This window comes from Odocoileus virginianus, chromosome 10 (assembly GCF_023699985.2).
Source record: "Odocoileus virginianus isolate 20LAN1187 ecotype Illinois chromosome 10, Ovbor_1.2, whole genome shotgun sequence".
Taxonomy (NCBI): domain Eukaryota; kingdom Metazoa; phylum Chordata; class Mammalia; order Artiodactyla; family Cervidae; genus Odocoileus; species Odocoileus virginianus.
This window is the reverse complement of record NC_069683.1, coordinates 11,710,753-11,737,635: the sequence shown is the minus strand read 5'-3', so window position 1 is coordinate 11,737,635 and position 26,883 is coordinate 11,710,753. Positions and strand designations below refer to the sequence as shown.

General features: G+C 41.9%; 2 protein-coding genes across 2 annotated transcripts; both read left to right on the top strand.

The window, feature by feature from the left end:
- Positions 1 to 13,370: 13,370 nt before the first annotated feature.
- OR4S1 (olfactory receptor family 4 subfamily S member 1) lies at positions 13,371 to 15,152 on the top strand. Its single transcript, XM_020908857.2, is given in 4 exon segments — positions 13,371 to 13,788; positions 13,791 to 13,868; positions 13,871 to 14,308; positions 15,079 to 15,152. Coding segments are annotated over 4 exon segments (1,008 nt in total).
- A 4,763-nt stretch (positions 15,153 to 19,915) lies between these two features.
- Positions 19,916 to 20,845, top strand: LOC110147400 (olfactory receptor 4X2-like). The gene has a single exon (XM_020908858.2). The coding sequence runs from the start codon at positions 19,916 to 19,918 to the stop codon at positions 20,843 to 20,845; it is 930 nt and encodes a 309-aa protein (XP_020764517.2).
- Positions 20,846 to 26,883: the final 6,038 nt, after the last annotated feature.

The window sequence follows — 26,883 nt, the reverse complement described above, 5'->3', positions numbered from 1 at the left end:
AGGACTAGTGATTCCTTGAGGTCAGGGTCTAGTCTTATTTACTTTATATCTATCAAGGCTATGGCTTTTCCAGTGGTCATGTATGGATGTGAGAGTTGAACGGTGAAGAAAACTGAGTTCTGAAAAATTGATGCTTTTGAACTATGGTGTTGGAGAAGACTCTTGAGAATCCCTTGGACTGCAAGGGGATCCAGCCAGTCCATCCTAAAGGAGATCAGTCCTGGGTGTTCACTAGAAGGACTGATGCTGAAGCTGAAACTCCAGTACTTTGGCCACCTCATGTGAAGAGCTGACTCACTGGAAAAGACCCGGATGCTGGGAGGGATTGGGGGTAGGAGGAGAAGGGGATGGCAGAGGATGAGATGGTTGGATGGCATCACTGACCCGATGGACATGGGTTTGAGTAAACCCTGGGTGTTGGTGATGGACAGGGAGGCCTGGCGTGCTGCGATTCATGGGGTCGCAAAGAGTCGGACACGACTGAGCGACTGAACTGAAGTGATTGATGGTTTTGCCCTTAGCAAATATCAGGTACCGCATAGAAGCTCCTTGTCTTGTTCTCAGTAATTCAACTCAATAAGCCCCATTTGGGGCCTAATGTTTGCTTGTTACCATCCCATTTCATGAAGCTGTGGGAAGACTTGTTATTCATTAACTATGATGACTGCTTCTTGGTAGTAAGAATAAGTCTAGATATGGAGTCTAGATATGGAGGCTTCATCCTGAGACACCTCATGAAGAAAACCAAAAAACAGTAACTTACGTTTATTGACTGCCAATACCTTTCTAACTAAGGGGTGAATAGTAGTATTATCCCAATGTTACTGTGAAAAAAACAGGATGCCAAGAGATTTATCTATGTTGCACACAGCTGATGTTGAGCTGCAGACCTTGACTGTGTGATTCTAGAACTTGTGTTTCTAACTAATGTGCTTTGGTGCCTGCAGTGTATTAAAGAGCAAGGTCTCTGCAAGATCATATTTCCCAGACAACTTAGGTTCAATTTTTTAAACACCAAAGCATCTAATTGTAGCCTAACATCTATTATGTACTTCATATCCAAGATAAAGGTCACCCATCAGAACCCTCTGGGCTATTGAAGTATTGCAGGGACAAAGTTCCCCTTCACTGGATAACTCCAGACTTCTGTGATTTTTGAATGTAGCAATTTTATTATTGCTATCATTATTACCTTTTAAAATTGCAAAGTAATACATGCTCATTGCATTAAGTTTAAAAAGATACAAAAATAATGTATTCAAATCAAGTCCTCATGGTCACATGGAAGGGATTGTTGATGAGGGAATTCTGATAGGCTGTTCTGGATGACCTCTAGGGTTTATCCTATTACAGTGTTTCCACGTTGATTCAGTTCCCTGAAACACCTAACATCTCATCATCAGAGCTGTCAGAGCTGTTTGGTCTTGTCTGTTTCCTCCATCTAATTACATTATCACTTTCCCTACAAGCTACCATGGACTACCACTTGCTCTACAAGCTTTCTCTACAAGCTTCAAGTCCTCCATGACCTGATTGTCTAAATTTCCCAGTATTGTCCTATTCAGGCCTCCAAGACCCAATTGTTTTAGGAAAGCATCTTTTGTTCTGAACCATATATACAATGTTTACTTGGTCGTCTTTACTCAGTGTTATCTAGAAACCACTGACATCAGATTAATCTGAGATCTGAGATGTACTTGTTGAAAATGGAGATTAAAGGAATTTCATCCAAGACCTATTAAATAAGAAAGTCTAAGACTGAAGTCAGAAATCAACATTTTTCTCCAACCAAAACATGCTTTGTTTTGTATTAGCAAATTGTCAACCATATTCAAAAGTAGAGATAATAATATAAAAGCCACATGTAGTCATTACTCAGTTTCAACAATTATTAACCCGTGGTCTATCTTGTTTCATCTATAAGTTGAAGTAAATTCCAGATACAATATCATTTAAATGTTTCCAGATCTGTCTACACAACATAACCACAATACAATTATCATATCTAAAAGTTAAATAATAATCATCAATGTCATTACATTTCTAGGGCAGATTTTCCTTGTCTCAAATATTTCTTAACTGTGTAGTGTTCTAGATGCCAAATCATGTCATTGGTTATATTTCTTTCTTTTCTGTGATATATGGGATATTGGGAGAAAATCCAGTAGCCATCTCTGACAACCTTACAAAACCTCATGTATGCATTTTGTCTACTTCCCCCTGACTTCATCTTCATTTTACAGGCTTCCCTGTCCTTCACTATCTCCCAGAGTTTGCTCAAACTCACGTCCATGAGTTGGTGATGTCATCCAACCATCTCATCCTCTATTGTCCCCTTCTCCTCCTGCCTTCAATCTTTCCCAGCATCAGGCTCTTTTTTAATGAGTCGGTTCTTTCCATCAGGTGGAGTTTCAGCTTCAGCATCATTGCTTCCAATGAATATTGGAAGACTGATTTCCTTTAGGATTGACTGCTTTCATCTCCTTGCATTCCAAGGGACTCTCAATAGTCTTCTCCAGAAACACAGGTCAAAATCATCAGTTCTTTGGCACTCAGCCTTCTTTGTAGTCCAACTCTCGCATCCGTACATGGCTACTGAAAAAAACATAGCTTTGACTAGATGGACCTTTATTGGCAAAGTAGTGTCTCTGCTTTTTAAATACACTGTCTAGGTTTGTCATAGCTTTTCTTTCAAGGAGCAAGCAGCTTTTAATTTCATGGCAGCAGTCACCATCTTCAGTGAATTTGGAGCCCCCCAAAATAAAGCCTGTCACTATTTCCATTGTTTCCCCATCTATTTTTATGAAGTGATGGGACTGGATGCCATGATTTCAGTGTTTTGAATGTTGAATTTTAAGTCAACTTTTTCACTCTCCTCCTTCACCTTCCTCAGGAGGCCCTTTAGTTCTTCTTCACTTTCTGCCATAAGGGTGGTGTCATCTGCATATCTGAGGTTATTGATATTTCTCCCTGCAATCTCGATTCCAGCTTGTGCTTTCTCCAGCCCTCCATTTTGCATGATATACTCTGCATATAAGTTAAATAAGCTAGGTGACAATATACAGCCTTGATGTACTCGTTTCCCAACTTGGAACTAGTTCATTGTTCCATGTCCGGTTCTAACTGTTGCATACATACAGGTTTCTCAGGAGGCAGGTAATGGTCTGGTGTTCCCATCTCTTGAAGGATTTTCCACAATTCATTGTGATCCACACAGTCAAAGGCTTTAGCGTAGTCAATGAAGAAGAAATAGGTGTTTTTCTGAAATTCTGTTGTTTTTTCTATGAACCAGCGGCTGTTGGCAATTTGATCTTTGGTTCCTTTCCCTTTTCTAAATCCAACTTGAACATCTGGAAGTTCTTGGTTCACATACTGTTGAAGCCTGGCTTGGGGAATTTTGAGCATTACTTTGCTAGCATGTGAAATGAGTGCAGTTGTGCTTTAGTGAGGGATCACACCATCATGGCTATCTGGGTCTTTAATATCTTTTTTGTGTAGTTCTTCTGTGTATTCTTGCCACCTCTTCTTACTATCTTCTGCTTCTGTTAGGTCCATACCATTTCTGTCCTTTATTGTGCTCATTTTTGCATGAAGTGCTCCCTTGGTATCCTAAATTTTCTTGAAGATATCTCTAGTCTTTCCCATTCTATTGCTCTTCTGTATTTCATTGCATTGGCCACTTAGGAAGGTTTTCTTACCTCTCCTTGCTATTCTTTGGAACTCTGCATTCAGGTGAATGTATTTTTTCTTTTCACCTTTGCCTTTTGCATCTCTTCTTTTCTCAGCTATTTGTAAGGCCTCCTCAGACAACCATTTTGCCTTCTTGCATTTCTTTTTTTTTTGGGATGATTTTGATCACTGCCTCCTGGATAGTGTTACGAACCTTCTTCCATAGTTCTTCAGCCACTCTGTCTATCAGGTCTAATACCTTGAATCTATTTGTCACTTCCACTTTTTAATCATAAGAGATTTGATTTGGTCATACATGAATGGTCTAGTGGTTTCCATACTTTCTTCAATTTAAGTCTGAATTTTGCAATAAAGAATTCATGATCTGAGCCACAGTCAGCTCCTGGTCTTGTTTTTGTTGACTGTATAGAGCTTCTCCATCTTTGGCTAAAGTATATCTTTATCTTTGGCTAAAGAATCTGATTTCAGTATTGACGATCTGGTGATGTCCATGTGTCTCTTGTGTTGTTGGTAGAGGTGTTTGCTATGACTGGTGCATTCTCTTGGCAGAACTCTGATAACACAGTTTTGTGTCATCAGAAAAAATTGATAACAGGAAACTGTGCCCTGTATGTAGTAGTGGCTTAATAAATACAGTTGAGTGAATGAGTTTGGGATGATTCAGTATGGAAATCCAAAGTCAGAATAAAAAAGTGGTTTCCGTGGACAGAAGAGCTTGGTGGGCTGCAGTCCACTGGGTCACAACGAGTCGGACACAGCGAAGCGCAGCGTGGTGGCGGCGGCCTCTGAAGTTTGTCTGAGCCACTTAGTTAATGCGACAAGGGAGGTGTGTCTGTCTCTGAGGCCCTCTCCTCTGATTGGGTTGTAATGCCTTTGGGGTCTCACTGGCAGACCTCAAGGTGCTCTTGCCAACCATGAGTGTGTGTGCTGACCCTTCAGCAGCAGAGGTGTCCAAGCTCTGCAGTGCCTTTGCCTGTGGCAAGTCTGGGTGAGACTTCCTGGACACTCTGAGCTTAAAAGTTTCCTGGGACCCCGCACTTCTCCAGCCAGAGTCCTTTACTGTCACTGCTCAACTCGGAGGGTGGAGCTCACTCAGGTCAGTTCTCATGTAGTCCTGGTTTTCCGGGGCACTCTCTAGCGAGAACAAACCTGAACCAACCAAGGACTCTTATAGAAAACAGACGTTTTCACTTGCTCTGTGCTTTCTCTGTTTTTTTCTCAATACAAAGATAGAGGTCCTGCTGCACAGTATCTTAGTCTTTCTCAGGTTCTTGCCTTTAAATGCATAAAGTGTCAAATTGATTTATTTTCATATTCCCACTGCATCACTAGAATCCTTCTGCTTCAACCATTTTCTTTTTTTTCTATACAGTAAACATATATATATACATACACACATACACACACACACACATATCATAGAGGGGCTTCCCTGGTGGCTCAGTGGTAAAGAACCTGCTTGCTCATGCAAATGTGGGTTTGATTCCTGGGTCAGGAAGATCCCCTGGAGAAAGTAATAGCAACCCACTCCAGTATTCTTGCCTGGGAAATCCCATGGACAGAAGGAACCTGATGGGCTACAGTCCATGGAATTGCAAGAGTTGGACACACCTTAGTGACTAAACAACAGCAATGTATCATAGAATTATTTATTTGAGAAAATTGCCTTTTTAAGATCCCCTTATTTTAAACAAAGTTAAATGTATCTAGTTGAAAAATAGAAATCCACTCTACTGTAAAGATTTAGAAATTTAAAAAGAAACATTCCAGAAGTTGTAACATATTTGTGAAATTCATCTGAATAATTTAAAGAAAGAAATGAGTTGAATTTTTCATGCTTCCTCCCAATGCACTGTCACTGTATTGATGTAATTGTTTTCCTTTTGTCTTGCATTTTTTGTTGTCGTTGTTGAAGACATGGCATTTTTGTGGTAACAAAGCAGGGATGCCCAAAAGCATCATTTCCAGGGTCTGATGTAGCCTGTGCTCACCTCTGTCATCACCGAGCTCCTGTCTGCTGCCTTCAGTCGTCATCTCCCTCCTTTTTGAATGATCAGATGTTCCAACTTCCCTAGTCAGGAGTGTTGTACGGTGACTCAGAGCGTAACTTTGGAGCTGTGTACCTTGGGCTGCATTTCTGGCTCTAACTCTTACTGGTCTGAGACCTTGGCCAAGTCACTCATTTGCTCTAATCCTCATTCCCCTCATCTGAAAAAGAGAAACAAGCATCATAACTTCCTCTAAGTATTGTTGAGTGGATTTACTGATGATGCATTTTAAGTGCTCTCCATAGGGCTTGGCATAGAGCATTGCTTAAGATGCAAGCAAAAGGCTTAGTGCTTGGGTGGCCATTCCCTCTACTTGTGGAGATGTTCAAACTCAGCGAGTGTTTTCGCAAGTAATTTATTATTTAGAGGCTTGCCATGTGAATGCCTGGTCCTTGGCTGCGGGTTGCTGAAGGCAGAATGGAAGGATCAGAGTGCGCACAGAAGGCTGAGTTCCCAGCCCTTCCCATAGGCTGTCCTGGTGTGTGGTCCCTGACACCAGTCAACTTCTTGGAAATTCGAGCAGATTCCAGAGTGTATTTTTCCGAGGCACAGTCTTAGCACCCTTTCCCCAAAGCCCAGCTGGCAAGGTGGTCTTTCATATCAGTGACTCCTCAGATACCTGCAGCTTGAAATTCTCTTAAAAGATTTGCTCACATTTTAATCTTTTAAGGTAGAAATGTTTCTAAATTGCATTACAAATTTCCTTTTTCTTTCAAGAGAGAGAATATATCTGAAAACTAGTGTGAGCTCAATCAAATTCAGTGTAAGGCATGGCAAATATGAAATGTGTACCCCAAACCCCCACCAATGCCTAAGCAAAGGAGTGAAAGACATGAGTAATCATATAAAGGTATTTACTTGCTTTCTAGTTATTTTAAAATTCACCAAATATTGATGATCTTTATCAGTGAAATTAATTTGGGGGCTGTGTATATCTACTTTCCCAGCTTAAAATCACAGTACTTTGTCCTACTATCATTTTGAATAGGTGGGGAAATAGGGCACCAGGCAGAGAGAGGAACAGTTGTTTGAGGTGACTACAAACAACAAAGCTGGGACTAATATTGAGGTCTTTTGACTTCCAGATCAATGCCCTTTTCAGGGTTTCAAGCTCCTTCCTTTGGGCAAAGTCAAGTCTATGTTAATCTCCTGAAAATTCTCAGTAGATTGAAAGTAGAGAAGGTAGGCGTCTATGGCAAGCAAGTGCTGTAGGGGAGAGAGTAGGAGGAAATGATTGCAATGGGGTGAGGGGACTATTGTATACACTGAAAAAAAAAAGGCTCAACCTAAAAGTTTAGAATTGTGTGTTATTTGGTGGACAAAACTGAGAATTTAAGCCAGGGACACAGGTGAGTCTTGAGTCACTGAAATCGTTTCTTTCATATTCAGTCCAATTGCTTCGTCGTGTCTGATTCTTTGCAACCCCATGGACTGTAGCATGCTAGGCCTCCCTGTCCGTCACCAACTCCTGGAGCTTGCTCAAACTTATGTCCATTGAGTTGCTGGTGCCATCCAATGATTCATCCTCTGTCATCCCCTTCTCCTCCTACCTTCAATCTTTTGATGTGCACCTCAGCTATCTGTGGCCAGTGTCCCGGGTTTTCTCACCCTGAGTCTCCTCAGGGCGTACCCTTGAGGATGGCTGCAGCAGGTGGCTGCTAGATGGCAGGCATCCTCTTTCTGCCCTGAGTTCCATCAGGGCTCACTGGAGGGGTAGCTCTAATATGATGGTTTGATGGTTGCCTGTCCTTTGCTTACTGATACAGCAGGCAACAGTTTTCATTCACAATTGCAATAGGGAGAACTCTCTGGCAATAAGGTCTACAAGTGTCTTTCACATCAGCTTGTAACTCCTGTTACAGTGCTTGCTTGCTATCGGTGACCTTGAGTAATTCCCTAAACACTAAAGTTTTTGAGCTTCCTTTTCCTCATCTCCAAAGTGAGAATATTACTAGTTATCTTAAAGGTTTGTGATGAGTGTGGACTTGGATGATGTGTGAAGGTCATGACCCCTGCCTGACCCGCGGCAGCTCTGCCAGGATGATGGCAACATGAATCGAAAGAGGTGAAAAGTCCTTTTTGCACTCCACTTAGTCTTGTTCAGAGAAGGCAATGGCACCCCACTCCAGGACTCTTGCCTGGAAAATCCCATGGATGGAGGAGCCTGGTAGGCTGCAGTCCATGGGGTCGCTAGGAGTCGGACACGATTGAGTGACTTCACTTTCACTTTTCACTTTCAAGCTTTGGCGAAGGAAATGGCAGCCCACTCCAGTGTTCTTGCCTGGAGAATCCCAGGGATGGGGGAGCCTGGTGGGCTGCCGTCTATGGGGTCGCACAGAGACGGACACGACTGAAGTGACTTAGCAGCAGCAGTCTTATTCAGGTCCTTTACAGGCTACAAGGTCCAAAGGTGTGTTTACAGGTTAAGGTTGGTGTGAGGACTTTGGAGGGAAGCAGAGAGGAGGAAGCAAGGACAGAAGTGAGTCTTTGGAGGAGAGGCTGAAGGTGTCTAAAGATGATTAGGTTGGGGAAGAGTGGTCTGGGTTGGGAGTTAATGAGGATTCTTGTTTCATCAGTGTTTACTCCCTGAAATAGTAAATGATGTTGCTTCAAACTGCATGAGATTCTAGTTGGACACTAAAAAAATCTTCATGCCCTCTACCTCAGCCTTCTCATTCCAAGAAATTCATCCCAAGATATTCACAGAGGAAGACCATACACTAGAGTACAAAATAGGGAGCAACTTAAAGTTCCGCTCCATCATAGAAAAAGCAAGAGAGTTCCAGAAAAACATTTATTTCTGTCTTATTGACTATGCCAAAGCCTTTGATTGTGTGGATCACAATAAACTGTGGAAAATTCTTAGAGATGGGAATACCAGACCATCTGATCTGTTCTCTTGGGAAACCTATATGCAGGTCAGGAAGCAATGGTGAGAACTGGACATGGAACAACAGACTGGTTCCAAATAGGAAAAGGAGTATATCAAGGCTGTATATTGTCACCCTGCTTGTTTAACTTATATGCAGAGTACATCATGAGAAATGCTGGGCTGGAGAAGCACAAGCTGGAATCAAGATTGCCAGGAGAAATATTAATAACCTCAGATATGCAGATGACACCACCCTTATGGCAGAAAGTGAAGAACTAAAAAACCTCTTGATGAAAGTGAAGGAGGAGAGTGAAAAAGCTGGCTTAAAGCTCAACATTCAGAAAACTAATATCATGGCATCTGGTCCCATCACTTCATGGCAAATAGATGGGGAAACAGTGGAAACAGCGTCAGACTTTATTTTTTTGGGCTCCAAAACCACTGCAGATGGTGATTGCAGCCATGAAATTAAAAGACACTCCTTGGAAGGAAAGTTATGACCAACCTGGATAGCATATTTAAAAGCAGAGACATTAGTTTGCCAACATAGATCCATCTAGTCAAGGCTATGGTTTTTCCAGTCGTCATGTATGGATGTGAGAGTTGAATGGTGAAGAAAGCTGAGCGCCGAAGAATTGATGCTTTTGAACTGTGGTGTTGGAGAAGACTCTTGAGAGTCCCTTGGACTGCAAGGAGATCCAACCAGTCCATCCTAAAGGAGATCAGTCTTGGGTGTTCATTGGAAGGGCTGATGTTGAAGCTGAAACTCCAATACTTTGGCCACCTGATGCGGAGAGCTGACTCATTGGAAAAGACCCTGCTGTTGGGAAGGATTGGGGGCAGGAGGAGAAGGGGACAACAGAGGATGAGATGGCTGGATGGCATCACCGACTCGATGGGCATGAGTTTGCATAAACTCTGGGAGTTTGTGATGGACAGGGAGGCCTGTTGTGCTGCGATTCATGGGGTCGCAAAGAGTTGGACACGATTGAGTGACTGAACTGAACTGAAGTTCTTAAATAAAAAAAAATAGTCAAACTATCACCTTGGGGAAATGCTTAAATAAAGTGAATTAAGGGAAAATGCTGAATATATTACTATGAATACATTTCATTCAAATTCATAGAAATGTTTTTGTAACTGAAAAGAAACAACCAAAAGAAATTCACTGAGATAATAATGGCTTCTAACTTCTAATCATATTTTCACTACTTTCCAAAGTATCTCTAATGAATATGTTGAACTTGAGCAAACTAGCTAATCTCCCTGAGCCTAATTTTCCTTATCTGTAAAATGGGGATAAGGACAGCAAATATATGGATTAAATAACAAATTATTATTATTTATTTATATTTTATTTTATTATTTTATAATACAAATCATAAAAGTAAAGTTCATATGATGCAGATGATGTTCTCTGGGAGAGTGTGGGTCAGAACAGAGTCTCATGAGTGGAGGGGAAGTGAGAATAAATCTTGACTTGTATCACCCAAACATGCTGTTCCCTCTTTGTCCTTAGAGGAACTGGCTTTAAGAGCAAGGGGGTGACTACCTTGCTCATTAGATATCCAAAATTTTATGATTCTTTGTACTAGAATTTTAATAAAAATGTTTGGAAATTAATGGAAATGGAAAATCACCTTGGCAATAAATCTTAGGACGTGGCCCTTGCAAACAAATCTCCCATCTGAGAATGACGTGCAAACATTGAGATCTAATAATACTTGGTATTTACTGAGCATCTACTAAGGGTTAGGAACTGTGCTAAATACTCTTTTCTTAAAAAAAATTATTTTTGGCTGCACCGGGTCTTTGCTGCTGTGTGCAGATTTTCTCTAGTTGTAGTGAGCAGGGGCTACTTTTCATTATGGTGCGAAGACTTCAGAAGCTGTGGTATACAGGCTTAGTTGCTCTGCAGCTTGTGGAGTCTTCCCGGACCGAGGATTGAACCCACGTCCCCTGCATTGGCAGAAGGATTCCTATTCACTGCGCCACCAGGGAAGTCCTAAATCCTCTTACCTTATAAGGCAGCCTCGGTGATAGGTATTATTATCTGACATAGGAGGAAACAGAGTTTCTAAGGGGTCAAGCAACTTGTCCAGTGTCATCCAGCGAGGGGATGGAAGCATTGGAAATCACTTTCACAGAATTTGTCTCTAGCAGCTAGCTTCTGGATGGCTGTGGTACTGCCTCCCAAAGCAGTTTTCATTTGATGGCCTAAACACCAATTGTGCAGTTCCAAGCATTTGATCTCACATCAGAATGTCCTTGTTGGTTTTTTTTTTTTTTCATTTATTTTTATTAGTTGGAGGCTAATTACTTCACAACATTGCAGTGGGTTTTGTCATACATTGACATGAATCAGCCATGGAGTTAACATGTATTCCCCATCCCGATCCCCCTCCCACCTCCCTCTCCACCCGATTCCTCTGGATCTTCCCAGTGCACCAGGCCCGAGCACTTGTCTCATGCATCCCACCTGGGCTGGTGAGCTGTTTCACTATAGATAATATACATGCTGTTTTTTCTTTCTTTCTTTCTTTTTTTTTTTTTTTAGCATGACAAAAGACCAGATAGAAACAAAGGCTCTGTTACATTTATTACAAGACTAAATAAAAACAAAATATGGCAGATTTTTTTTTCATGAAAATAATGGTTATTTATCTACTATCAAAGTCTGTTTTGGGGTCTAAACAATGATTATATTATTATTTTTATAGCATTCTCCTTCAGGGGCAGGAACTGGCTGGCTGTTTCCAGTGCTGTCTCTCCTCTCTGCCTCATGGGTGAATTTAAACATCTGATCAAACCATTTTCACAAATTGAGCAGGAGGTAGAAGAATATTGCTGTAAGATACTGGATTTTAGGAAATTTCTGGATAAGGGAGATGCTAAATAAGTCTGGGTAATATGCCAGGACATGGCAATGTTTTCCTTGTTCTTGCCCCTGGCATTGTCATTGCTTATTGTTTTGATTTTCAGCTGTTTATTATTTTAATTTTTAGCTTAAAGTAGATTCAACTGTTCAGAGACAAGCAGTGTGTTTGGGGCCTAGGTTTGGAGGTAGGAAAGAGTGGAAGAGGCTTTGAGTGGGAATTCTTTTTGTCAACCTCGGTGGGTCAATGCCCCAGGCATATCGATTCTTCCTTTCAGTCTTCTGTGAACCTTTTCCAGGATCCTAAGTCTCCTGGGAATGTAGGGTCTGGAGCTTCTCTAGTCCTTATAAAATGTGATCATCTTTTAAAAACATTTGTTATATTTATTTACTTATTTGGCTGTGCCATTTCTTAGTTGCAGCACTCAGGATCTTTAGTTGCGGCATGCAAACACATAGTTGTGGCATGTGCATTCTAGTTCCCTGACCAGGGATTTAGCCTGGGCCCCTGGCACTGGGAGTGTAGAGTCTTAGCCACTGGACCACTGGGAAAGTCCCCAAATGTGATCATCTCTACTGTTCTGCTGGGCTTCACTGGTGGTTCAGACAGTAAAGAATCTGACTGCAATGCAGGAGACCTAGGTTTGATCCCTGGGTTGGGAAGATCGCCTGGAGAAGGGAATGGCTACCCACCCCAGTATTCTTGCCTGGGGAATCCCATGGACAGAAGAGCCTGGTGGGCTACAGCCCATGGGATAGCAAAGAGTCAGACATGATTGAGTGACTATCGCTTTACTGTTCTTCTATTCGTAAATGTCATTTGCCTTTAAAAAAAAAAAAAACACCACAATAACAAGATACTTGTGATAAAAGTACTGCTCAAAACAGTCCTGTATGATTTTACTTCCTTTTTCCCTACACTCTGCCAACCTGCCCTTGACTATGAAATAATTACCATCTAGCACTCTGCTTGTTACTGAGGTCCTCATGGTGGTTTTTCAAACTTACTGATTTATGTAGACAAAGCCCAGCTTTGTAATGTTGACATCTCTCACCTTCCCCCTTTAAACTATTTAAAATTTTTTTTCTATTCATAGCCCTATGGGTAAGGACATTTGATATGGTCCTAGGCTCTTAAGGGTCAGTGACAATCTTTGTTGGCACTTAGAGGGTTCAACAATTTTGTTGAATTTAATACAACTTTTAATCTCATAATCATTGATAGCATAGTATCTGAGACATTTGTTTATACATTCACTTATTCTTTCATTTATTTATTTTACATGCTTTCCAATTTTCCCAGGTCTGTCTCTGGTCTTTGTTTGGATACATGTATGTTCTAGGGTAGATCTGTACATGAAATCTTACAGGGTCTAGATAACAAAATGCTTTCCACATTCCGTATTTTAGCTATGGCATAGAAAGGAGTTATGAGTGTTAGTTATGACACCCATTGAAATAAGGTGTTAGAATCATTATCAGACTTACAGTGTCCTGACTGCTGGATATGGGAAAACTTTTAATTTTTTATTTTTTTAAATTGGACTATAATTGCTTTACAAAGTTCTGCTGTACAACAGCCGAGACTTGGCTGTGAGAATGCACATATCCGCTCCCTTTTACGCCTCTGTCCCATCCCCCACCCCTCCCCCTCTAGGTCATCACAGCTCACTAGACTGCACACCCTGTGCCATCAGCAGCTTCTCATAGCTGTCTGTTCCCACATGGCAGTGTATGTATATGTCAACAATGTTCTCTGTTCATCCCGCCCTCCCTTCCCGCCACGGTGTCCACAAGTCCCTTCTCTATGGGAAGCTTTCTTATATCCTGCAGTTTGTGTCCTTGCAGACCTAACCCGACTGTCAGTGCTCAGGGAAGACAATCCATGGGTGCCAAGAGCAACGTGACTGAGTTCGGCTTGCTCGGCCTTTTCCAGAGCCGGGAGATGCAGCGTGCCTGCTTCCTGGTCTTCTCCGTCTTCCACCTGCTCACGGTCCTGGGGAACCTTCTGGTCATCGTCACCATCAACGCCAGCAAGACCCTGCACGCCCCCATGTACTTCTTCCTCAGCCACTTGTCCTGTGCCGACCTGTGCTATCCATCCGCCACCACACCCAAGGTGATTGCCCACACTTTGGTGGAGCGCAAGACCATCTCCTTCGAGGGCTGCATGACCCAGCTCTTTTCTGCCCACTTCTTTGGTGGCACCGAGATCTTCCTCCTCACGGCCATGGCCTATGACCGCTACGTGGCCATCTGTCAGCCCCTGCACTACACAACCATCATGGGCTGCCGGAGGTGCGGCTGCTGGCGGGGGCCTCCTGGGTGGCTGGCTTCCTGCATTCCATCCTGCAGACGCTCCTCACGGTCCAGCTGCCCTTCTGTGGCCCAACGAGATCGACAACTTCTTCTGTGACGTCCATCCCCTGCTGAAGCTGGCCTGTGCGGACACCTACGTGGCGGGGCTCATCGTGGTGGCCAACAGCGGCATGATTTCTTTAGTGTCCTTCGTCATCCTTATCATCTCCTACGTGGTCATCCTGCTGAGCCTGAGAAGCCGGTCTTCCGGGGGCCGGCGCAAGGCTCTGTCCACGTGCGGCTCACACATCATCACTGTGCTTCTGGTCCTGGTGCCCCCCAAGTTCATGTATATTCGACCCTCCACCACCCTGGCCGCTGACAAACTCGTCATCCTCTTTAACATCGCCGTGCCACCTTTGCTGACCCCTCCGATCTACACGCTGAGGAGCAGTGAGGTGAAAAATGCCACGAGGAAGATCTTCAGAGTCCAGGGGAGCTCGGGGGGAGAAGTGAAACAGCAAGGTATCTGCGGAGCCTGGGCTTGGGAAACTTCCCATCTTTGTAGTGTCTAAGATGCTTTTGCATCTCTGGTCTGATGCTTGTAATGGCAACTCTTGCTCTTTTTCTAATAATATTCCACTTGTTCCCTTAATCTTCCAGTCGTTAAATATTTATTATCTGCAAAGAGTGAGGCACTGGGAATACAAATAAAAGTAAATTGTAATCACTACACTCAAGGTGGGGTCACAGTCCAGGAGGCTCATGCATGCTAAGTTGCTTCAGTCGTGTCTGATTCTTTGCAACCCCATGGACTGTAGCCTGCTAGGCTCCTCTGTCCATGGGTATCTCCTGGCAAGAAGACTTGAGTGGCTAGCTGTTCCATTCTCCAGGGGATCTTCCTGATCCTGGGATTGAACCTGGGTCTCCTGCCCTGCAGGCAGATTCTCTCCCATCTGAGCCATGGTGGAAGGCTTTATGAGGCTCTTAGTGTGATATTTAAAGGCTCATTCAGGAAACCTGTGACAGCCTGTGAATGTGCAGGTGTCTCATCTATAAAATGAATAATATCACTTAATAATTCCTTTATTAACACAATAGTTGTTGAAGTTCACCTTCTCTTTGGTTATGATGTTCAAGGCACTTTACTCATAGTCCTCATTTTGTGCTTTCAGGAGACAGGTGAGTAACTAAATGCAGCAAGATTAAAAGATTCACCCAGGTCACACAGTAAGTCTTGAGCAAGGTGGGGACCAGGAGCATAAGTCTGCTTTCGGTGCTCTTACCGCCTCCAGAGGACTCCATGACAAAGATGGAGTGCATGGATGTCAAGCAGGATGGGCCAGGGATTTTGGGGACCAAGGACTGATGGTTTCCTGGGATGCTGGGGAGCAGAGCTGGGGAGAATAGGTTGTTAGCACTCCACCCAGTAGTATCCAGTCCTCCAGCAGAATAGGGACTGTTCCACATTAGTCTCCTTTGCTTTGCCCTATTTGCTCTAGAGAGGCCAATTTGTTTAGGATGGAATTTGAAGAGCAGGGTTAGAAGTCCTACTCCAGTAACCATTCATGGATCATTTAATTCATTTGGGTCTCAGTTTCCACAAATACAAATGGAGACAGTAATAATACCAGCTTCAGAAGGTTTGAAGGGGACCTTCAGGACGTTATACATTCCTATATCAGAGAATACGCTAGTAAAGTAATGCTCAAAATTCTCCAAGCCAGGCTTCAGCAATACGTGAACGGTGAACTTCCAGATGTTCAAGCTGGATTTAGAAAAGGCAGAGGAATCAGAGATCAAATTGCCAACATCTGCTGGATCATCAAAAAAGCAAGAGGGTTCCAGAAAAATATCTATTCCTGTTTTATTGACTCTGCCAAAGCCTTTGACTGTGTGGATCACAATAAACTGTGGAAAATTCTGAAAGAGATGGGAATACCAGACCACCTGACCTGCCTCTTCAGAAACCTATGTGCGGGTCAGGAAGCAACAGTTAGAACTGGACATGGACCAGCAGACTGGTTCCAAATAGGCAAAGGAGTACATCAAGGTTGTATATTGTCACCCTGCTTATTTAACTTCTGTGCAGAGTACATCATGAGAAATGCCGGGCTGGAAGAAGCACAAGCTGGAATCAAGATTGCTGGGAGAAATATCAATAACCTCAGATATGCAGATGACCCCACCCTTATGGCAGAAACTGAAGAGGAACTAAAAAGCCTCTTGATGAAAGTGAAAGAGGAGAGTGAAAAAGTTGGCTTAAAGCTCAACATTCAGAAAACTAAGATCATGGCATCTGGTCCCATCACTTCGTGGCAAATAGATGGGGAAACAGTGTCAGGCTTTATTTTTTTGGGCTCCAAAATCACTGCAGATGGTGATTGCAGCCATGAAATTAAAAGACGCTTACTCCTTGGAAGGAAAGTTATGACAAACCTAGATAGCATGTTAAAAAGCAGAGACATTACTTTGCCAACAAAGGTCTGTCTGGTCAAGGCTATGGTTTTTCCAGTGGTCATGTATGGATGTGAGAGTTGGACTGTGAAGAAAGCTGAGTGCCGAAAAACTGACGCTTTTGAACTGTGGTGTTGTGAAGACTCTTGAGAGTCCCTTGGCCTGCAAGGAGATCCAACCAGTCCATCCTAAAGGAGATCAGTCCTGGGTGTTCATTGGAAGGACTGACGCTGAAGCTGAAACTCTAGTACTTTGGCCACCTCATTCTGAGAGCTGAGTCATTGGAAAAGACCCTGATGATGGGAGGGATTGGGGGCAGGAGGAGAAGGGGACGACAGAGGATGAGATGGCTGGATGGCCTCACCAACTCGATGGGCATGAGTTTGAGTAAACTCCGGGAGTTGGTGATGGATAGGGAGGCCCGGCGTGCTGTGATTCACAGGGTTGCAAAGAGTCGGACACGACTGAGTGACTGAACTGAACTGAAACATTGGAAGCTTTTATGTAATTATTTGCTAATCTTCTTCCTAGTGCTTTTTTTCAATATAGAGAATAATGATTAATTAGGGTTTACGTTCTCAGAGTGATTGCATTAAAATCTTTAAAACAATCTTAAACTATGTCATTATAATTTTCTCCTTAATTATTAGTTGACATTATCATCTGTTTCATCTTTAATTTTACTCAAGACTGAGTTAATGACATTCATGAATAGCACTGGTGTAGAGTACATTGATTTTGCAAAGTGCCATTATGGCATTGGTAAAACATTTTGTTGCATAGTCAAAGCAGATTAGTAAACTCATATGCAATCAAAGTCCAGTTTTAATAAACACCAATTCAGATTTTTTTCCTCTTTAGCAGGGTATCTGAATAGCAGTAGTATTGTGATTTGGCTCAGATAAGCTATGCTGTGGAGGCTATCCTGTGCATTGTAGGATATTTCTTAGCATCTCTGGCCTCTGCTCACTGGATGCTAATACCTCCTCCCCCGCAGGTTGGTACAATGAAAAATGTGCCCAGATATTGCCAAATATACTCTTGAAGGCAAAAATTGCTCACAGTTGAGATCTACTGTTCTGCACCCTCATCCACACTAAAGGCCAGTTTACTGACACTGCCCATACCCTCGGACCCATCCTTTGAACGGTGTCATTTCATGTAAAGTCACGTGACTGAGTTCATGATAAGAGCTGGATCTAACTGACCTCTAAACAGCATGGAGCCCCATAGCCTAAGTACCCTGTGAACACTGGGTGAAGTTAATTTACCATTCCCTATTGATTTCTGAAGTTATGTTACCTACAAGGAAGTTTGAGATGTTAGTATCCAGGTCCTGCTTCCCATGAGGTAGGTACCTGATTAGACAGGGGCCAGGCATAGCTCTCTGGGGACCAATCTTCTCTCACTTGATCACCATGCCTTCCTCCCTGGTATCTCTCAGCTACGTGAATGCAGGCTGAGTCACTGGAATTCTTACATCTCTAGGGAACACGAGGGAGCCAAGTCTACTGTGCTCTTGTTTTAAATCAGCAGAATGGACCCTCTGGCTTAGTCTCAACCTTCCCAAGCCTGAGGCTGCGGAGGAGCGGATTCTCCATCTGGTGAATCCTGAGATGTATGAGCTCTGTTTGGTTGCTTGACCTTAACGGTTTTAGACTGAATAACTGGGAAACTGCATACTCTAGGGGATGTTCTTGAGGGTATTATTTGCTTTTGTGTGGTCAGAACAGAGAAAAGAATTGTGGTGAGACAATAAAGCTACAGAAACACTGGGGTGAGTTTTATTTTGTGAGCATGGGATGGTTGCCATTTCACTTTGAAAGCAAAGGGAATATTGTAAGACATCCATGGCATTTAACTAAATGCTCCACATTGATCTGGTCTCTGCCTGAGGCAAGCACTGTGCTAGACGTGGGACACAGGGATGGAGAATATTTGGTGTTGGTCCTTTATTCTTTCAACATTTAATGAATGTTTACAATGTACCAAATACTGTGCTCAGAAGCTAGGAAAGATTTATATTTGCTTTTCATTCCATATACATTCACTGAGTTCTCTTTTGTGGTGGATATTCAGTTGGCACCAGAGATGGAGTGTTGAGCAGTTTATAATCTCTGCCCCAGGAAATTCACAATTTAGTGGACCAGACGGTCACAGAGCACAATTATAAACTGGTGAGGAAAGTGCTGTGATTTCAAAATGTCTTGAGAGAGGAGGGATCACTGACTGTAGGGGTCTATAGATTGGGAAATGGATTTCCTATCTCTGAGAAGCTTCCAAGGCAGCACAATGTACGAATACTTAACTTCTCCTGGGATGGGCTAGGAGGGAGATATATGGCATCCAATTGTGAGATAGGTTTTATCTCCAAGGAATGGTGTGGATTTGAGTCTCTGAGATGGTAAATAACTTTCTAGATTAGTTACCACCTGTAGTAATTGGAATATGAACCTAGGAGTCCAGCAGTGGTTTCTTCTAGGAGTGATCTGGTAAAATTCTCAAAAGATCTGAGGGTTTAGTGATGGTCTCTGCCTTCTCTTGGTCTCTGCAATCATAAACTCTGTTGGTGATTTCCTTATAGTGGTGACTCATGATAGTGTGTAATCACCTGTTCCCAATGCTCAAGGAAGGACGATTTGTGGTGTGAGTGGATGTCACATGACTCCTGGTCTCAGGCGCCCTGGAGTCCAACTGTAGGAGGGGACCATGTTGATACAGTTCGATCTCAGTCACCTTGACCAAATCCAGCATGGGTGAAGATAGTCTGCTAACCGGTCAATGCACAATCGTGGCAATGTTTTAAGGTGTTAGAAGGTCTGCCTTCTTATATGGATGTGTCATAGTCAGCATTTTGGGTGGAGAGGTGGTTTGTACTTCTATTGCCACCAAGGGACAGAAGCCTGAAAGAAATGACGGTATCTGTAAAGAGAAGGATTGTGGATGGATTGAACTGGAACTTTTGAAAGGAACTAGGTCACCTGGTGACCGAATGCAGAAGCAGATAATCAGGTAGAGGCGCAGAAATAAGAGAGGGTGCTGAATGTCCTGGGAAATCTCTTCAGAAGACCCTGAAGCGTATATGGGAAGGTGAGACTCTTATTCTGAAAACCAGGAAGGGAAAGGAGCAAAAGGAAGCAGGATGAAAGAAATCTGCAGGCAAAAGACAAGCATTCAATGGCAATAGACAGATGGTTATTTTGGACATGGCAACACTGTACCTGCTGCCCTATATCATCCAGTGAGGCGATCAGTCTCCTAATAGACTTCTCCTAGTTCAGCATATATTCCAGTAGTCCAATTTCTGCATGCCAAGCGATTCTGCTTTTGGGTCCACTAACATTTTTGATGATTCCCCATTGTCTGTTGAATAAACCCCAAAGTCCATAATAGTCCTTTGTGAATTGGTACTAGATTCTGGCTCCAAATTTATGGTTGCTATTCTTCACTTTACTCCAGGCTCACTCAAATTTTTATAGTTTGCACTTCCTCCTCGGCTTCCTTGGAGTGTTCTTCCCTTTTCTAAATAACTAACTCATACTTATCATTCAGTATCCAGCTCACAAGCTACTCACATTTAAAACAGATTGTTATGTAAATTTCCCACTTAATGTAGGAGTCTTTTGTATCATTTCAGATCACCCTTCCAAATTACTGCCTCCTGGTGGCTACGTCATGGCTAAAACACACAATGTGACAGAATTTATTTTCCTGGGACTTTCTTCCAATCAGCTGGTACAGAAAGTCTGCTTTGTGATATTTCTGCTCCTGTATGTTGCCATCGTGCTGGGGAATTTCCTCATTGTCCTCACTGTCATGAGCAGCAGAAGCCTCGGCTCCCCCATGTACTTCTTCCTCAGCTACCTGTCCTTTGTGGAGATCTGCTACGCCTCGACGACAGCCCCCAGACTCATCTCAGATCTGCTGGCTGAAAGGAAAGCCATATCTCTGTGGGGCTGCATGACACAGTTTTCCTTTATCCACTTGTTTGGTGGCACTGAGGCTTTCCTGCTCACCGTGATGGCCTATGACCGCTACGTGGCCATCTGCAAGCCCCTCAGCTACACCACCATCATGAACCGGCAGGCGTGTGCCTTCCTGGTGGGCGCAGCATGGGTGGGGGGCTTCGTGCATTCCTTGGTCGATAGCCTTCTTGTCTTCCGCTTGCCCTTCTGTGGCCCCAATGTGATCGACCACTATTTCTGTGACGTGCTTCCTCTGCTCAAACTTGCCTGCTCTGACACCTTCCTCATTGGTCTTCTGATCGTTGCCAACGGGGGGACCCTGTCTGTGATCAGCTTCGTGGTCCTCTTAGCCTCCTATGTGGTCATCTTGCTCCATCTGAGGACTCGGAGCTCCGAGGGGCGGCGCAAGGCCCTGTCCACCTGTGGGTCCCACATCACCGTGGTCACCTTGTTCTTTGGGCCCTGCGTCTTCATCTATCTGAGACCTTCCACCACCCTGTCTGCGGACAAGATGGTGGCCGTGTTCTACACGGTGATCACCCCACTGCTCAACCCTGTCATCTACTCCCTGAGAAATGCTGAAGTGAAGAAGGCCATGAAGAGGCTGTGGGTCAGAGCAATGAAACCAGAAGAGAGGTAGAGGCTGACCTTTGGTGTCTTGGTATTAACATCCATCACCATAAATAGTTACATATAGTATATATATATATACACACACATATATATTTTTTACCTTGTGAGAATCCATTTTCTGCCCCCAGTCCAACTGTGTTGCTTGTGGGATCTTAGTTTCCTGAGCAAGAATGGAGACTGTATCCTCATCATTGAAACCATGTAGTCCTGACCATGAGACTGTTGGGGAATTCCTCTATTTTTAAAAAAAAATCCGTATATAGCTTTTATTATGTTGAGGTATGTTCCTTCTATTCCTGATTTCTGGAGAGTTTTAATCATAAATGAGTGTTGAATTTTGTCAAAGGCTTTCTCTGCATCTATTGAGATAATCATATGGTTTTTATCTTTCAATTTGTTAATGTGGTGTATTACATTGATTGACTTGCGGATATTAAAGAATCCTTGCATTCCTGGGATAAAGCCCACTTGGTCATGGTGTATGATTTTTTTAATATGTTGTTGGATTCTGTTTGCTAGAGTTTTGTTAAGGAGTTTTGCATCTATGTTCATCAGTGATATTGGCCTGTAGTTTTCTTTTTTGTGGCATCTTTGTCTGATTTTGGAATTAGGGTGATGGTGGCCTCATAGAATGAGTTTGGAAGTTTACCTTCTGAAATTTTCTGGAAGAGTTTGAGTAAGATAGGTGTTAGCTCTTCTCTAAATTTTTGGTAGAATTCAGCTGTGAAGCCATCTGGTCCTGGGCTTTTGTTTGCTGGAAGATTTCTGATTACAGTTTCAATTTCCTTGCTTGTGATGGGTCTGTTAAGATCTTCTATTTCTTCCTGGTTCAGTTTTGGAAAGTTATACTTTTCTAAGAATTTGTCCATTTCTTCCAAGTTGTCCATTTTATTGGCATAGAGCTGCTGGTAGTAGTCTCTTATGATCCTTTCCCCTGAAATCAAGAACAAGACAAGGATGCCCACTCTCACCACTACTATTCAACATAGTTTTGGAAGTTTTGGCCACAGCAATCAGAGCAGAAAAAGAAGTAAAAGGAATCCAGATCGGAAAAGAAGAAGTGAAACTCTCGCTGTTTGCAGATGACATGATCCTCTACATAGAAAATCCTAAAGACTCTACCAGAAAATTACTAGAGCTAATCAATTAATATAGTAAAGTTGCAGGATATAAAATTAACACACAGAAATCTCTTGCATTCCTATACACTAACAATGAGAAAACAGAAAGAGAAATTAAGGAAACAATACCATTCACCATTGCAACAAAAAGAATAAAATACTTAGGAGTATATCTACCTAAAGAAACAAAAGACCTATACATAGAAAGCTATAAAACACTGATGAAAGAAATCAAAGAGGACACAAACAGATGGAGAAACATACCGTGTTCATGCATTGGAAGAATCAATATTGTCAAAATGGCTATACTACCCAAAGCAATCTATAGATTCAATGCAATGCCTATCAAGCTACCAACGGTATTTTTCACAGAACTAGAACAAATAATTTCACAATTTGTATGGAAATACAAAAACCTCAAATAGCCAAAGTAATCTTGAGAAAGAAGAATGGAACTGGAGGAATCAACCTGCCTGACTTCAGACTCTACTACAAAGCCACAGTCATCAAGACAATATGGTACTGGCACAAAGACAGAAATATAGATCAATGGAACAGAATAGAAAGCCCAGAGATAAATCCACGAACCTATGGTCACCTTACCTTCGACAAAGGAGGCAAGGATATACAATGGAAAAAGACAACCTCTTTAACAAGTGGTGCTGGGAAAACTGGTCAACCACTTGTAAAAGAATGAAACTAGAACACTTTCTAACACCATACACAAAAATAAACTCAAAATGGATTAAAGATCTAAATGTAAGACCAGAAACTATAAAACTCCTAGAGGAGAACATAGGCAAAACACTCTCTGACATAAATCACAGCAGGATCCTCTATGACCCACCTCCCAGAATATTGGAAATAAAAGCAAAAATAAACAAATGGGACCTAATGAAACTTAAAAGCTTTTGCACAACAAAGGAAAGTATAAGCAAGGTGAAAAGACAGCCCTCAGATTGGGAGAAAATAATAGCAAACGAAGCAACAGACAAAGGATTAATCTCAAAAATATACAAGCAACTCCTGAAGCTCAATTCCAGAACAATAAATGACCCAATCAAAAAAATGGGCCAAAGAACTAAACAGACATTTCTCCAAAGAAGACATACAGATGGCTAACAAACACATGAAAAGATGCTTAACATCACTCATTATCAGAGAAATGCAAATCAAAACCACAATGAGGTACCATTACACGCCAATAAGGATGGCTGCTATCCAAAAGTCTACAAGCAATAAATGCTGGAGAGGGTGTGGAGAAAAGGGAACCCTCTTACACTGTTGGTGGGAATGCAAACTAGTACAGCCACTATGGAGAACAGTGTGGAGATTTCTTAAAAAACTGGAAATAGAACTGCCATATGACCCAGCAATACCACTTCTGGGCATGCACACTGAGGAAACCAGATCTGAGAGAGACACGTGCACCCCAATGTTCATCGCAGCACTGTTTATAATAGCCAGGACATGGAAGCAACCTAGATGCCCATCAGCAGATGAATGGATAAGGAAGCTGTGGTACATATACACCATGGAATATTACTCAGCCATTAAAAAGAATTCATTTGAATCAGTTCTAATGAGATGGATGAAACTGGAGCCCATTATACAGAGTGAAGTAAGCCAGAAAGATAAAGAACATTACAGCATACTAACACATATATATGGGATTTGGAAAGATGGTATTGATACCCTATATGCAAAACAGAAAAAGAGACACAGATGTACAGAACAGACTTTTGGACTCTGTGGGAGAAGGCGAGGGTGGGATGTTTCAAGAGAACAGCATGTATATTATCTATAGTGAAACAGATCACCAGCCCATGTGGGATGCATGAGACAAGTGCTCGGGCCTGGTGCACTGGGAAGACCCAGAGGAATCGGGTGGAGAGGGAGGTGGGAGGGGGAATTGGGATGGGGAATATATGTAACTCCATGGCTGATTCATGTCAATGTATGACAGAACCCACTGCAGTGTTGTGAAGTGATTGGCCTCCAGCTAGTGAAAATAAATGAAAAAAAAAAAAAAAAATCCACCCAGCAACTCTGCCTTTTGATTGGAGAATTCAATCTATTTATTCTTATAGTAATCATTGAAATGTAAAGCCTTACTATTTCCATTTGATGAAATACTTTCTGGCTGTTTTGTAGTTAATTTTTAATACTCTTGTTACCTACGTTTGTGAATTGGTGACTTTGCATGGTGTTATCCTCTTATCTCCTTATCTTTATTTCTTGTGAATCTACTGTAGACTTGTCTTGTGGTTATATGAGGCTTACATAAAAGATAAGAAACTAGTCTACCTTATGTTGTTAGCAACTTAATTGCATATAAACACTTTGCCCTCTTCTCCTCCCAAATGTCTTCAGTATTACAATATGCCTCTTTTTATGTTGTGTATTCTTTCATAAATTATAGTAGCTATGATTACTTTGCTACTCACATCTTTTAACTTTTATACTATAGTTAAGTGGTTAACACATCATCTATAACAGTATTAGATTTTCAGAATATGACTATACATTTGCTTTATTTAATGTGTTGAATATTTTCCATATATTTTCATGTTACTAGTTACTGTTTTTTTTTTTTTTTTTTTTTACCATAGGAACTTTCAGCACTTCTTGTAAGGTATGTCTGGTGATATTGAATTATCTTAGGTGTTTGTCTGTGAAAGTTTTTTTCTACTTTATTTCTGAATGATAACTTTTCTGGATAGAGTATTCTGGGTTGGCATGTTTTTTCTTTCAATAATTTGAGAATATCTTTTCATTCTGTTCAAGACTGCAAGATTTCTGCTATGAAATCTGCTGATAATCTAATGGAGGTTTCTTTGCAGGCTTCAAACTTCTCTTCTCTTTCTGCTTTGAAGATTATCCCTTTGTGTTTGATTTTTACAGTTTTATTATAATATGTATTGAGAAGGTCATTTTGGATTGGTATAATGAATAATTCATTACTTTCATGACTTGAATGCCCAAATCTCTCTCCAGGTTTGGAGAGTCTTCTGTAATTTCTTCAAATAAGCTGTCTGACCCCTTCTCTTTTTCTTTGGAATAACAATGATATTGATTATTTTTTTGGTGGTCTCCTATAGGTAACATTTCTTCATCTTTTAATTTTTTTCTATTCAGCATTGGATATTCCAATGTTCCTATTCTGTATCTGGGCTTCCCTGGTGGCTCAGATGGTAAATAATTCACTGCAATGAGGGAGGTGTGGGTTTGAACCCTGGGTTGGGAAGGTCCCCTGGAGGAGGGAATGGTAACCCACTCCAGTGTTCTTGCCTGGAGAATCCCCACGAACAAAGGCGCCTGGCTGTGGGATCACAAAGAGTCAGACATGACTGAGCAACTAAACACACTCTGTATCTACTGATTTTTTTTTTCTAGGTCTACTCTCTTGTTGATACTCTCTATTGCATTTTCTGTCCATTGAATTCTTCAGAAATTCAGCTCCAGAATTTCCATTTGGTTCTTTCGTATGATCACTAATCTTTGTTAATTGTCTCATTTTGATCATGTATTGTCTGCCTGATTTCATTGGATTGTCTTACTATGATTTCTTGAAACTCAGTGAATTTCCTTAAAAGAGATTTTGAATTATCTGTCAGGTAAATTGTAGATCTCCATGTCTTTGAGTTTGGTTACAGGAAGATTACCACAATCTTTTGGTGTTGTCTTGTTTCCTTGATATTTTATGTTCCTGGGAATTTTGCATTGCTGTTCTTGCATTTGATTTAACTATCACTTAACTCTGTTATTTACCAGTTACTTTGGGATAAAATATCTTTCATCAGTCTTGCTATTGATTCTAAGATGTTGTAGATTCTAAGGCTTTCTCATACCTTGTATAGATGCATCTGCCCTAAACCTCTTGCTTCCTTTGTGGCGTAATTCTTAAGATTATTTGCATTCTTTTGAGCCTACAGTGTGTCAATGGAACTGTCTCTTTCCTTTTGCCCTGAATACAGTGTACAGTTACAGGTTTATGCCCACACACCTGGGACTATTTCTGCATCTCTGCCTGTCTCTTAGAAACTGCTTTTGCTGTTGCCCTTGGGAGCATGCATTGGAAGTTGGCTGTAGAAGGTGGGAGCTTGCATGCAGTGTGCTGGGGATGCCAGTGGTTTAGCTGGGTGTTCCTGGGTGAGATTTGCTTCATGACTTGTGAACAATCTTCCTGATGGAATCTAGAATTCAATCAGTATGAACTTGTTCAGTCACTAAGCTGTATCCAACTCTTTGCTACCCCATGGACTGTAGCACACCCGACTCCCCTATCCTTTATTATCTCCCAGAGTTCACTCAAACTCTTGTCCATTGAGTTGGTGATGCCATCCAACCATCTCATCCTCTATCACCTCCTTCTTTTGTATTCAATCTTTCCCAACATCCAGGTCTTTTCCATTGGGTCAGTTCTTTGCATCACATGGCCAAAGTATTGGAGCTTCAGCATCAGTCCCTCCAATGAATATTCAGGAATGATTTCCTTTAGGACTGACTGGTTTGATCTCCTTGCTATCCAAGGGACACTCAAGAGTCTTCTCCAACACCACAATTCAAAATCATCAATTCGTTAGCACTCAGCCTTCTTTCTGGTCCAACTATCACATCCACATATGACTACTAGAAAAAAACCATAGCTTTGACTATATGGACCTTTGCCAGCACAGTGATATTCTGCTTTTTAATATGCTGTCTAGGTATGTCATAGCTTTTCTCCCAAGGTGTAAGTGTCTTTTAATTTCATGGCTGCAGTCACAATCTGCCATGATTTTGAAGCTCAAGAAAATTAAGTCTGTCACTGTTTCCATTGTTTCCCCATCTATTTGCCAAGAAGTGATGGGACCACATGCCGTGATCTTTGTTTTTTGAATATTGAGTTTTAAACCAGCTTTTTCTCTTTCCTCTTTCACCT